Here is a 14,753-nt window from a genome sequence, read left to right as displayed (position 1 = left end):
TTACTTTTTGTTAATTCTTAGGTTATTTAACTCGCAAAACGATTGTAAATGAGTAAAATGCTAAGAATAAACGTTTGAATTGTATTCTATATGTTGTCCAGCTTGAGTTTACTCATAACTAAAAGTCTAACGGGCCTCCACCCAATGTTAGCTCCAGAGTCTCCGAATTCTAAATCTGAACCTAAATACTTAATATTGGTTGGACGCCCATCAGCACACATTGTCGTTGACAAATACACCTTTACAAATTGATGTGCGGTTTAATTTTGCTTAGCCTAATAAGTTTTTTTTATCTTAAAATACATGTTAGTGGGACGTTCCCTTTCACGTGACTCGAATGTTTTCAATCGTCCCTGTAGGATAAAATTTCACGGATATCCGTTTTTTGTTATTCCATTCTTTAAGATAGATACTTGAATAACAAAAGCAAAAATAGCTTTATCCGCACATTGGATAAGAGAGAATTCCAGATGTCGAACCAAAACATTTTGCATTTCTTACTTTATTATTTTCCGGATTAACAAAAACTGGTTATCCGTCAAATTGAAACCTGTGAGGATGGTCCTAGATTTTTGAAGTGCACGAAAGAGAACGCACCACTAACGACCATTTTCGAAGTGGTTAGGCTAAGTATAATTAATTCATACACCAATTTCTATACGTGTATTTATGAATGACAAAGTATGCTAATGGGCACCCAACCCATTTATTTCAAATTTTAGCAATTTGAGATATAATTTGTGTAATTTCAAATACCAGATCCGATTACACAAGTTCTTTTATTCCGTCCTTTGAAGCAGATACAAAAGTACTTTACTAAACAGAAAGTTTACCTCCATATTTGGTATTAACAAATAATCTGGTTTTAATTGTTGATAATAATGCTTCGAATGTACCACAAAGTTCTAAAATAATTTTACAGTATAGATATGTGTAAATAATACTGGAACAATTCTCTAAATTCTACCACTTATGAATTAAAATCGTTATAAACAAAAGCAGCAACAACAACTTGTACTGTAATCTATCGTTACGAGAGAGTAATCAGATTCCTAGGAGATTCATTATTCATACCCACTTGTAAACTTGTGAACACAAAACTACTTTGGCTACTAAATATATATGATATATATGTCGCAGCCAACTGCCTTACTTTGCACCGTTCAATGAACAACCTTGCCTTTTTATTAAACTAGCGGCTTAAATGATATTCAGCCGTAGCGTCTAATACAATATTTAATAAACTGGCTGGCTGATGTTTAGGCCATTCATACAATAAGGTGACCATTTGACAAAAAAAAAAAAATGAAATATCCTTACAACTAAGATTTTGGACTACGCTGACTACCGTATTGTAACTGACTTGTCACAGTCACTCTCAAAGAATTTGCCATGAAAACTAGTTTTTAATATTCTCATACTTAGTTCCAACTTTATGTAAATCCATCCGTCATTGTACCATTTTTACAATATTTTTGGTTTCCAACGGAGCTAAATTTAAACGACTCGACTAGACAAGTACTTAAACGTCAGCGATCTCATTTGTTAAACTCATTTGTCTAGCTTAATTGACTGGTTAAGTAAAAAGGCTAGTCTGTTAATTGAATATCTAATTATGCTAGTTTGCTGCGACATATATATCTGCTATATGTCTGGCTTTATTGATCTAATTATAGACAATGTATAGTTTTGGAAATGGAATCGACTCTACGTGCCGATCGGATAAATGTTATTAACATAGTCAAAATTTTTTGGTGATCCCAATATACTGAACTTAAGGTTTTTATAGTCCTTGAAGTACCCGTAACAAAGTTTAAACTAGTTTTCAATACTGCTCGAAGTAGTTAATTAAAGTCAAGAAGAAATTATCTGAAAGATTCAGCTTTTTGAATCGAATAGCACCAAAAGGTTAATGAACGTTAATTTTTCGAAGATGCGGCAGCATTTTTTATTAGAAGATCATAGTTAGATATTTTATTTTCTATAAGAATCTTAGGCTGGAGCATTTTGTTTTAATCGATGGATAAGTTTTAATGGATGAAATAAGTGTAAATACTTATTTAGGATGCTTAGTAAATTGATCATGTAACCAAAAGGCAGAAATAGCTTTTAACATTATAAGTGATTGAATGCCAAAAAGTGTTGAAACAAAATATGCAATATTGTTATATTCAAATAATCTAAATAATTGGTTTTTTCGCATAAAATTTTTATTTTAAGTTTATTCGAAAGCAAAAACACATTGACAATTAGTTTTTAGTTTTCCTGCATTCTGAAAAAATAGCCTTATTTCATTACAATTCATTCCTGTTTAGTAAAAATCAATATTTGCCGAAAAACTACAGAATCATTCTATATACATTAAACTCTTGGTAATACAACTTTTCCTATAATTGCTTCCGAAATGCAACTTTGAACTGTTTCATATTAACAATACAAGATAAAAAAACCAATAACGTCTACGAAACAAGCTAAAATACGATGCGTAAAAAATAAGCCGATTGAAATATTTGAATTTTATTTTTATATTTGAACATATTTTATATACCTGACGCAATAAAACACATAAAATTTTTGTGTTATCAAAATCAAAACAAATATAAAAATCATATAAAAAATATTCTTGCTTTTGTTTTGTGCGTTTTATTGTAAAAAGAGAACTTTACGATGCTATAAAACTTAATAAATACCTTCGTAAATGTCTCGATTGATCTTTCTCGAACATAACAATCGTATTCCTATTCATAAATTATAACACATTGTTACGATCATATATTACACCACATATTATTTAAAAAAAAAAAAAACATTTGAGACATCATCTTGATAAGTGTGGACCATTTTAATCTATAATAGCTAATAGCTCGTTTTGTAGTTAATCAATCAAAAAATAACTTAAGCAAAATTTCTGTTTGATGGGGGGCATCATGTTCTGACATCAGATTGGACTCAGTTCTTCGAGTTTCTTTAATAGCCAATTTAGATCATAAACGGTAAGAGATAGAATAACACTTTAAATTAGAAAGTTGATCCTCATAAAAAACTAACATTTTTCATCTAAACTATTTTTTCGAAAATCGTCAAATTTCGGAGCTATATCCAAGGACAGTCGCTTGTGTCCATGACTTTCATCTACAATTTTCGATAAACTTCAAGCGTATTTTCTTTCAATTAAATGCAATAATGACATATTTTGAAGTCACGTTTACCTACGAAAGCTAACGTTTTTTGAAAAAATGTTTTCAACAAAAAAATCTTAGTTTTTTTATGAGGATTAACTTTCCAATTTAAAATGTTCTTCCATCTCGTACCGTTTAGAATCAAATAAACCCGTACAATTAGGTCCAATTTGATGACAGAACATGACGACCTCCATCAAACTCTGCAACTTTTGTTGAAGTTATTTTTTGATTGGTTACTACATAATGTATGATGTAGTTACTACGATAACTACAAAACGAGATATTCAGGTGTATATTAAAATAGCCCACCATGTATACAAAATTTTCCTTAACGAAATCTTTTTGAGAGGTATCTTTTTATCTTCATGTGCAAAAAACATTTCGTGTAAAAAAGACTGTTATGTGCTAGTTTTTGCCATCTGGTATGTTTATTCCATGCAAAAAGTTCCAACTTTTATAGTGAATATATTTATAATCGACGAGCAAAATATTTTAAATTTAGCAATTCCCAGAGTCTATTCTTAACATTTACTCAAAGTTTTAATTCATTTTGTAAAAAAATAGATTTATCGACATGCTACCTTAAGAAATAAAAGTATTTTTGATCGTAATATAGGAATAAAGTTGATTGGGATAATTTTTCAATAATTGCAAATTTTGTGAAATGATTGTAAATAAGGATAGTCATATAACAGTATGACGTCAAATTGACTATTCTGATTCAAATTGTTCACAAAAGAAACTTAGTTCAGTTGAGTGTAGTTAATTAGTTATAATTTTAAAATTAAAACTTACATTATACCTACTTACAGTATAACAAGGATGCACCTAGAGAATCACAATGCTTTGTTAACCTTCTCAATAGTTACTTTTCGCTTCCACTTCTAAAACTATGTAGACCGTAAGTCCGCAGGACAGAAAGGGTGTTTTGTTAAATGATTAGACATATTATACATACTTGAAATTTTATGAGTGGCTTCCTTTTGCAGAGTCCACCAAATTTATTTCTATGACTTTTTTTCGAAAGTGCTCCGTTTTCAAATTAGCCTGATAACGGAATATTTAAGCTATTGATCAGAAAGAATGCATGGAAGTTCTCGGACGCTATGACCACTTGATAACATTAATAATTATTAAAAAATTCAGCAAAAGTGACCCATGTATGTATTGAAAAACAAAAATACTTAAGTATGGCATGTTCGGTGGCGAACAAGGTCCTCGGTGCAATATATTTGTCGAAATGTTTAATAATTACTAATGCTATCAAGTGGTCACAGTGTCCGAAAAATTCCCTGTTGCGTTTTTTCAGACCGATAGCTTAAATATAACATTATCATGATCATTTGAAAACGCAGCGCTTTCGAAAGAAGTCTAGTCGCCAAAAGAAAGTTTCAAGTATGTATTAATCATTTAAATAAGCACCCTTTCTGTTCCTTGGTGTAATGCTTGTTAATTTGTACTTATGGTATGACATAAGTTCGTGGTCCGTGGTACGACTTTAGCAGCTTGATGATTACATCATTGACGATGCTCATTGAATTCAAGAAAACTGATTTGTCTGATACTATATAACCAATACTTGATGCACATCTATGTGAGTATTTATTATATTATACTTGGGTAATATAAATATGAACATGGTTTAAAAAAGTTACTTTTCACTTCTTTAATAATTAATATGAACAAAGATAATCATAATAATATAAAATTAATATCTAATATAAACATTTATCTCATATCTGGTAGTGTTATAAAATATAAAAGAATATTGATTTTTAGATATTCTATAAATAAATAATATATGAATGATTACCTTGTGTGAAGTTTATTATGCTTCATGTACTTATATTTTATAAGAACCAAGTAATGTATATATATAAAACATAGCCAGGTGGGTGCTGTTACTTTTATTGAACATTAAACTTTATTATTTTACACATTTATAGAGTGTATCTAAAAATCAGCGGATTAGATTAATGACCATTGCAGAAATTTTCTAGAGCCTTTAAGGAAGCAAATATTCAGGAATTGTAAGTTGGTTCTGACCAAATAAAGCTCAAAGGCAGAGGTGGATTATCCATAAGGCAAAGTAAGCAGGTGCTTACAGGCGCGAGGTTAGAAAGAGACGTGTGTGTGGAAGTCTTTAAATAAACATAAAATTGATTGTAGATGTCACTATGAAAAAAAATTACTCAACCATGCCAAAGAGGATCGCAAACCAGCTACAAGATTTACAGAGTGTATCTGAGTTGATCAAGTTATTTATTTATAAAGTGTATCTGAAATTCGGGGAACAGATTCAGGATGCTTTCAGAAGTTCTCTAGAGCCTCTAATATCCAGGAATTATAAATTGGTTCTGACCAAATAAGATTCAAAAGACCTACTTTTGTACGAAACTCAATCATGCCAAAAAGGTTCACAAATCAGCCTCAAGATTTAAGGAAAGCAGTCAAGTGCAGTAGGAATTTTGATAAAACTCTGTCACAAAGAGTTCACGTATGAGATAAAACATTTCTCTTGGGCCCAGTTAGCATCGATTCGTTAAAATAAACCAGATGAGTAAATAATTTCATACGTCACAGGACCGATAAAAGGATTACTTACAAACGCTGATCTTCTGGTGATCCTGTTTGAATGAATGGAAGAAAATTCAAAGTTTTTTCACGTTTTTATGTTACACCGTGAATATGTGGAAAGTTTATTAAGAACAATAAAGGTTCGTACAAGTTTAAAATATTTAGAATAACATTTTATAAATTTAATGTAAATAAAGAAAATTATATATTTTATTCATTAAATATTCTGAAAGGTCAGAGAAAGTGGGTCAAAGACTTAAACTTTTTGAATATGTTTTAGTGCAACAAGTTAATATTTTCCCCAAATACAAACGACGAAATATTCAACATTGTATTTGAAAATATACTAACTAAGTGCATATTATTTAAAAAGAAAAAATTTTTCAAGGTTTTGACTCAATATACTCCAATCATGAATTATTAATTTTTAAATAATTAAACATCTTGAGATGCTTACGCGATTCGATTGGCAAAAGTTTTCTTTTAGTAGCTGCCTCTTTTAGTAGACGAGTACTCGACTGTATTACTAAAATTAACTTCATTGTTTGAAAGAATTTGTTTCCCTAATTTTTCTTTATAAAATCCTTCCACAATATCCTTTAAACTTAGTCATATAAAGCAAACGATACCACAATATCTTAGAAAGTCAGATGTATGTGTACATATTTAAAGATGTTTTTTTGAAAGATGATGGAAAACTTATAACTCTCCCCCCCTCCCTTGAGAATTGATAAACTCAAAATTTTTTATCAGCCAATTAAAAATAAGATTCGCTGTCAAAGTTGTACCAAAAATGTACCAGTAGATTAAAACTTTTTAAATTATCTATCAAAATTTTTTTTATAGATTTTGTTTAAATACAACTTAATAATACCTTAATTTATGGCGAATTTTGATAAAAAAGTTTCGTCCTTATACAAATAAAGAAAGATCTTCCATGGCCAGCGTTATAAGAAATTTGCTAATGATGTCAAGAAGTCAAAATTGCAGTAATAAGCAGGCTTAAATCTTAAAAAAAAACAGCAATGGTTTATGGAATAACTAGAAAATATTTTTTATTAGATATTTCATTCATATTGGAATAGTATTGTTGTAAATTACTATGGTTTCCATAATATTGATTTATCTATTCAATTTTATCGAAACGAAACCCAGTTAAAGACTGTTTTTGGTACCAAGAAAACAATGTACAAACATGCGTATTACCGTATGTCAGCATGTTTTCATGAATTGAACTTTAACGGACATTATGCCTTAAATAAATTAAAGGTAAAAAAAGTAAGTATCCTCGTTTTTATAATTTTTTTTAAATATAATGCCATCTATTACCTTGCCACTAAAATAAAATGTCGTTTTTCCTGGGCTAACGATTGTCCTTAAAATTGTTGTATCATATTTGTGGAAATAAAAATATTTAAAAGAATAAAATTGATAAAAAGAGCCATATGTCTAATGAATTATAAATTTTAAAATGAGAAAATTTTTCATAAAAAAAAAATCGAATTGAATCCCTTATTATTTTAAATTATAAACTCTCATGTTCCTAAAGGAAAACTGGTTTGCAATTTCTTTTTTATGTGGGTGAAATCAGTTGTAATAAATTATAACAAGTTATTGAATAATCCAGAAAAAAATATATATAAATAGGCATACCTACATAGTTTATATGTAATACAATTTTAAAAGGGAAAGATATATAATAAATTCTACTAAATAAATTTGCAACTTAATCTTGGTGTTTAACCTACTAAGAGAGAAAAGAAACAAGAAAAAACTTTAAAGTATCAGAAAACTTTTTATCCTTGAACAGTAAAAAATCAAATTTATATAATATACATCTATATGTACTTTAAAGCTTTTTTCTATTTAATTTCATATCAAATAATATGCTTGGATGAAAATTTACAAACTATGGTTACAAAGTGTAACAACAAAAAAATTGTGTTTCCAAAAATTTTTTATAGTAATATTGGCATACCGGCCTTAGTTTAGGGCTGACTCATTTTTTTCATTTTCATCGTTTTATAAAGCAATCTTTAGAAAACGTAAATTCATATCTTTACATTACACAATTTATAAACTTGTTAAAAATATTACGTTTCTAATTTTATATTTTTCTATCGTTTGCACTTCGTAAGTCTACATTTGTGTATTGCTTACTGTTTGCACAAGCTTATATATCTCAGGCGCTTAAGCGCAAAACGAATGAACAAGTACATTTTTTAAATAGGCTTATAAGATATTTTTTTTTTGTAGAACTTTTTTACGATCGAAATCATCAAAACATTTAAATTGGTCGTTTGATATATTCGGTACATTAAGGCTATGTCATATACACGCGTTGTATCGATTTTCTGTAGAAATCTTTAGACTTTCGCACAAAATATAGTATCTCGGAAAAGTTTATACTTAATCGTCAAATGAATAAATTTATTTAAAATTAGCAATTTTGTGAGCAATAATTGAAATAATGTTTAGTTTATACAAAGTATCTTTCAATTGTTTTATTTAACTTTAATTCTAGTACGTTCTGTATAACTCATAACTTATGAATTACTCAAGTGGTATTCGTTCTACCAATGGGTAGAGAATAAGAAATTTTATATTCACATATTACTCAGAAAGAAAAAAATTCAATAACTGTATAATGAATAGAGAAATGAAAATTGCCTGAGGTAGTCAATCCATAAAAATCTCTTTTTTTTATATTTTTGAGTTAGTAAAGTACTCAAGTTGAAAAACTGAGGCTATATGCGACTTCTTGTAAGAAAGTTTTCTTTCTTATAAAAATAAAGAAAGATACTCTATGGCCAGCGATATTGAAAAAATCGCTAATCACGCCAAGAAGTCAATATGGCAGTTATAAGCAGGTTTAAATTTAAGAAAAAGTAGCAGTCAATGGAATGACTAGAAGATACTTTTTACTAACAGTATTGCCGTAAATTACTATGATTTTCCTAAAATTCATCTATTTATTCAAAGAAACCCAGTTAAAGCCTGTTATCGTATTTTTCTAATTTGAGACACAGATTGTCGCATATAGCAAAATTATTTTCTCAATATTTTGTCTAATAAAATAAAAGAGAATCCAAATAGATATCTAAAAATTTTGGTTGCCAATTAAAAACCTTAGATGTTTCTCTAAGTATCTCTGGCTTAGCTATACAGTGTTTCATATCTTTTTAATGAGATTAGCGACGGCATAGGAGTCACTTTCTAAAAAAATAATAATATAACAAAGCTATAAAAATATTTCACTTACTTGGTATTCTGTTGATAGCTCTTAATGGACGTAAAACACGTATTGTTCGTATCGCTGATAAATTCATATTTTCAACATTTAAACAATATTCTAATGCACCCGATAATACAATGAAAAAATCCAAACGATTCCATGAATCTGCTAAATATGTACCTTTACCATATACACCCATTGCAACCATTTTTATTGTCATTTCTAACCAAAAAAATGCGAAAATAAAATCATCGAATCCCTGTAACATAATAAAAAAATTAGTAGTAGGGAGGAAGAAAAAATTCTGTACAATAACAGGTAATTTAACCATGCGTAGTTTTGGAGCTTTAGTTTTTTCCTTTAGGTTTGAGAAAATTATGTATACATTTTGCTATTCATTTATCTAGTATAGAATATCGAGACATTGTCCAGTCGGTTGTAACAGCATTTTTCGCTATGGAAACCCTCAAGCCTAAAATCGATCAAGATTGGTGATATTCAGTGACTCCAGAAATAGTATCGTTTTCACCAAGAATAAATAAGCCTTCGAAAAGGGAAGAAATTCTGTATTCAATTTTAATGAAAAGGTATTCAATTTTTGATTTTTAAGGTAGTTTTACCTTAAATGTGACCTTACCGCTGCATTGGATTTTCATTTTGAATCCCATGAAGCTTACATATATATCCCGAGAACCTTAATTCTGAAAGAATGTTAGCCGGCGGCATCGTTTTCGCCAGTGAAAATAAATTTTTATGGTTGTAATTTTGATCCAAAAAATACGAAAATCGTATTTGCCTGCCTGTTTCAAAATGTGGTGGTCTGGTTCATTGGATTTTAATTTTGAGCCACATGAAGCTGATATTTCGAGAACCATAGTCTTAAATGGACTTTTGTCGATGGCAAAAATTTATTAAAATTTCATAAAACTTAAACTAATCCAAAACGAAGAAAATTGGGGAGTAGTTCTCTCTATACCTCAGTGATTGATTGAGGCCACCCACATCATTATTTTTTAAATCTTAATGTATTATTTTATTTTAAACTACATCCAATATACAATTAAATTTTTATGATGGGAGCGGAGTCGGTTACTTCGTTCTTATCCAAGCGGCGACAGTGTAATCAATTTTATGGCCACAGTAATTATAATTTTATAATTGTTCACACTACCGCTGTCTGAGTTTGAACCCGCAACCTCCCTATCGGTAGCCGAACGGTATAAAGACGACTTAGATCGCAGGACCATTGAGCCGGTCGGTTTGATTAATTCACATAGTTCGAATAAAATTTTATGTCAAAATAAAATAAATATTAATTTCTGGACTTGCCAAACATATTTAAATGAAAATTAGGTCTGTTTTAATGTACAATAATACTCTTACATTTTCTTTATATAATAGGATTAAAAAGATGTAATGCAGTCTATTTCTATTTTACAAATGGGCACTAGTAACAAACAATATACAGCACGTCAAATAAGTTATAGACCGATGAATTTATTTACAACACATACCAGAAATCAAAAAATGATCCTCAAAAAAGTTGTCGACTTATAAAAAAACTTGTAGGTTATACCAGAATGAATTAAAAATTTGAAATTTAGAACCATTATTTTTGGATTTCTCAAAGAGCGCAGAATTTTAGATAAGTATGTATATTTTCGAACAATATGACTTCTAGATATAATTAAAGAGGTAAAATATACTATAAATTGATGTATCATATTTCAAGTATGTGGAATTATTAACGCAGTCATTGAAATTTCACCGAAATAAGAAAAAGTGAGATAATAAAAACTATTACTCAGAATTTTTATTATGAAACAAAATTTTACATTTGTTTTACATTTTTACAATTTTTGTGTGCTTTATATAAGTCAAAGTCCCTCATACATAATTTTTTTAAAAAGCTTTTTCTATAATAACATATTATACCACATTTCATGTGAGGGCGAAACTACACACTTCAATCACACATTAGGTATCTTCATTTAAACCAGATGTGTCGAAACTATTGGTATCGTGGACTACTTGCTATATTTTTCGGTTTTGTATGGACTCCCTGATTAGCTTAATTTACAATTTTGAAAATGCATCAACTTCAAATGTGTTTTGACACATTTTTCGACAAAGTGGGGTGTACGAGGAAAAAAATTATCTTTGTATGTGCGTTATTTCATTTATGAAGCAACCTGCTTAAATGAAGGTAATGGGGACCCCGTGGACTTCTGGGAAAGTTATATGGACCACTTTCGGAATCATTGAATTAAACAAATAGAAAGAAACGAAAAATTACAAAGAAACTACCTACTAAGTAATTTGATTTCTAGCTTTCTAGGCTAATATAAGAGGTCATGTTAACCTAAAATCCAGGGATAAAAAATTTCAACTTCAAGTCAAGTCCATCATTACTAGCCGTTTTCTCAGTGACTGCTACTCAAGAACTGGATTTATCTCTATTTCAAGATCGATTTCGATAAAAAAATATCTAACAAATTCTAAAAAATTTCTAAATTTCTATGTTTTTAAAAGTTATATTCAGGGCTTTTGATATCTAGCAATGCAGGGGGGGGGGTGAAGAAATCTTAGGTAAGTAACTCTTTTAAAATTCTAAAATTTTTGTTCAGATCATTTTTTGATTATATGTCGCTGCTCGGAGAAAATCGGTCACTCCACTACTTATTCGACACTTGGTATAGCATTTTCCAAATGTAAGTAATATGAAAGATAATAATATTATAATAACAATACAATGTTACAGGAAAATGTTAAACTACATAATGATATTCCTTCCGTCTAAAAAGGGTTTTCCATCTCTCCAGAAAGATGTTTTGTTGACATTCAAATATCATGTTTATAAGAAGATGAGTATACAAAGTAGATACACTACACGGACATTGTAACATACGTAGGTAGGTATCTTAAATAGAACAATCGACTTACTTCTCTAGACATATTCTAGGTATTTACTTAGATTATATTTTAAGTATTATATAACATAAGTTGTTTTGTTGTATAATTTGAATTTGTAATTACTATCTTGTACTAAACGATACTAGACGATAGTGTAATACTATCGGTTTAGGGTACTATATTTAAACGTTATTGAATAATTTTATGATTTGAAACAGTGTTTCGCAAAATGTGTAATTCGAAACATTACTAAGTATGAAATCGGCGTTAAAAACAATCAAAGAAATGGTTTACTTCACAAGTGCGGATCCAGAGAGAGCCAATAGGAGTAGATATTTATTATCTATTCCTATAAGTGAGTCAATTGAAGTAATTAATTTCTAAAATGGGCCAAATATTTTTTTTTATCCGATTTAGTTCGATTTAATCAGTTTAAATTTCTTCAAGGATTAGACTACAAGTTTCTGAAATATCATTTAATCGAAAATTTCGCAATTTTCTGGATTATTTAAAGAAAAACAGAAAAAACTGTCCCATTTGACGATTATTTTTCGATTTATGTCTTTAATTACTCCATAATAAAAATTTTTCGAACATTTTTGGTAATATCTCAAAAGCAAATATCCACTTAATCGTTAAATGAGCCAAATATATATACTATTTGAGTCAAATTAACTCTTTAAATCAAGATTCATCAAATTCTAAAACAAAAAATTTGTTGTGATTTTATGAAATGAGGAAACAAAGAGTCGAATTAATTTTTGTCTCCTACTTTTGATAAATTTTATTTTCTACACGAATTTTGATGAAAAAGTACTGAAATCTGATGTCTTCGACGATTGAAATAGTTTATGAGGTATAGACTCAAATTCTATACGAGAAGTGATATCCTGGAACATTTCTTCAGTTGATACCAGAAAAATTACAGAAAACGTTCTGTTTCAGAATTAATTTGATGGAAATCACATTGGTTTAACGATTTGATAATAAATTTTTAAGATACCGACTGAAAACGTATACGAGAAGTGGCATCTTGGAAATTACTTCTTTAACGGTAGAAGCAATTATCTAAAACTGATATTCATCGAAGCTAAGTTATACAAGGGCTGAATATTTCCAGATTTTCTCCAATTTCATCCCAAAAAAAAAAAAGAATTCGATCGACGATTTTAAATTGTATTCGAACGTTTATCTGAAACTTAATCATTCAGTTCTCAAATAAACTAGACAGTTGTTTGATATATTAAATGCAACAATTTTTTTATAGCAAATAGAGCTAATCCCAAATTTTCGAATAAAAAAGTAAAATAAATAAGATAATGCCAAGATATATCAAAAAAAATGATTTATTACATGAATAATATTTTCTTATATTAAATAAAGTAAGTATGTATTATTACATATCACTTACCTGTAATATTTTACATCTGTTTGTATTACATTCATGCGTGTTGTCACTGCATGGTTGATACATCCCTAATGTAATACAATTTAAAAGGATTATCAACATGGATACCCTTTCAAACCATGTGAATATACTGAATTAAGGCTCAAATATTTTATTTTTGAAAAGCTGGAATAAATCTGTTTGTAATATGTAATATGTAAAACGTATGTAAACAAATTATGCTAAAATATTCCAAAAATTTTAAAATTGGTAAAATAAAAAAAATAAAAATTGGCAGTAGGTACATAGTCAGTGTGGTATTGAAGTCGTGTGAGTGCGACCCCTGTAGTCCACACGAATAACTTCCCAGAGGGAGAAAAAACATTAAAAAAAGGTCTTGTTAGCCTTCATAGATTATTTTTCGAACATGTACTGCAGCTTGTCCTGATCATTACCTCCATAGATAAATGATGTGTTTTATTCACTTTTCAAATTCTGCTCATTCAGTTTTTTCCAGTTTTTTTACTACCAAAAAACGGCTCAACTAATTCTGCTGAAAACCTTTCAGTTCTTGAATTCGCGATTACGCGTCGAATAAGTTCAGTCACGTGTTAATGTCATAACATACGTATACACACACACACACAGACATCACATTGAAAAGGTTTGATTCGGATATTGCGGCTCTGAAACCGCGGAAATATGTGAAACTGGAGATTTTCAAAATCGGCCCCATTATATTAACTTCCTCTGGGAAGTTAAAAAAATCTCAAAATCGCACACGAGTCTTGAGGTCGTTATTTGAAAAGCAGAATGTAATGTTTCCCGACCACAAGTCTAGAAAAATTGTAAATGTTACCTCTTAGGAACGCCTCACTGAAAAAGAACCCTTCAAAGTAATTAAAATTTTCTTGAAAAGAAGCAAATGATTTTAGACTTGAATTTACCGATACCTTCTCAAATTTCAGCCCCTTATAACATCAGTTGCCAAAATGGATATTTTAGTGATGTCACAAGAGTCGAGGGGACATTAAGATGGGTGAAAAAGTGAGTCAAGCTTATATTTTACAACAAGCTTTGTAGAGATAAAGGCGCTGAGTTCTAATGTATGCTTTGAAAGGTAAAGGAGCAGTTCAGGGGGGGGGTGAAACAGGAAATTAAAATATTAAAACAAAGTTTTAGTGGTCAAGAACCACGCTTGAAGGCTAGAAGAATCAAGTTTCTTCGAGAAACAAAGGGCCTTAAAGAAAATAAAAAATACCGGTTAATAATACATAAAGCCTATTTAAATCCACTCAGTTTTTTCTTCTGTATGAATTTCGCCCAGAAATAAGTAAAAAATTTACATTCAAACAATATTTTTTCTGAAAAGTTTCTTTTCCTTTTTTGATCCTGTCTCTTGATTTATGGTAACTGATTATTTATATTTACAAAATATGTTTCTGTGATGTTTTTATTT

The 14,753-nt window shown here is 29.4% G+C and overlaps 1 protein-coding gene across 1 annotated transcript in view; it reads right to left on the bottom strand.

Moving 5' to 3' along the window:
• The window catches only part of LOC123296206 (voltage-dependent T-type calcium channel subunit alpha-1G-like), a 103,335-nt gene extending 89,890 nt beyond the window's left edge, over positions 1-13,445 (bottom strand). Inside the window, exons 1-2 of the mRNA XM_044877667.1 lie at positions 13,319-13,445; positions 9,022-9,253 (exon numbers count right to left, since the gene is read on the bottom strand). Coding sequence (XP_044733602.1) covers positions 9,022-9,253; positions 13,319-13,417 — 331 coding nt within the window. The 5' untranslated portion in view covers positions 13,418-13,445. The remainder of the gene's footprint in view (positions 1-9,021; positions 9,254-13,318) is intronic.
• Positions 13,446-14,753: the final 1,308 nt, after the last annotated feature.

The sequence above is a fragment of the Chrysoperla carnea genome, chromosome 3 (genome assembly GCF_905475395.1).
Source record: "Chrysoperla carnea chromosome 3, inChrCarn1.1, whole genome shotgun sequence".
NCBI lineage: Eukaryota > Metazoa > Arthropoda > Insecta > Neuroptera > Chrysopidae > Chrysoperla > Chrysoperla carnea.
The sequence above is the reverse complement of the archived record's forward strand: the minus strand, read 5'-3'. Positions and strand labels throughout refer to the sequence as shown.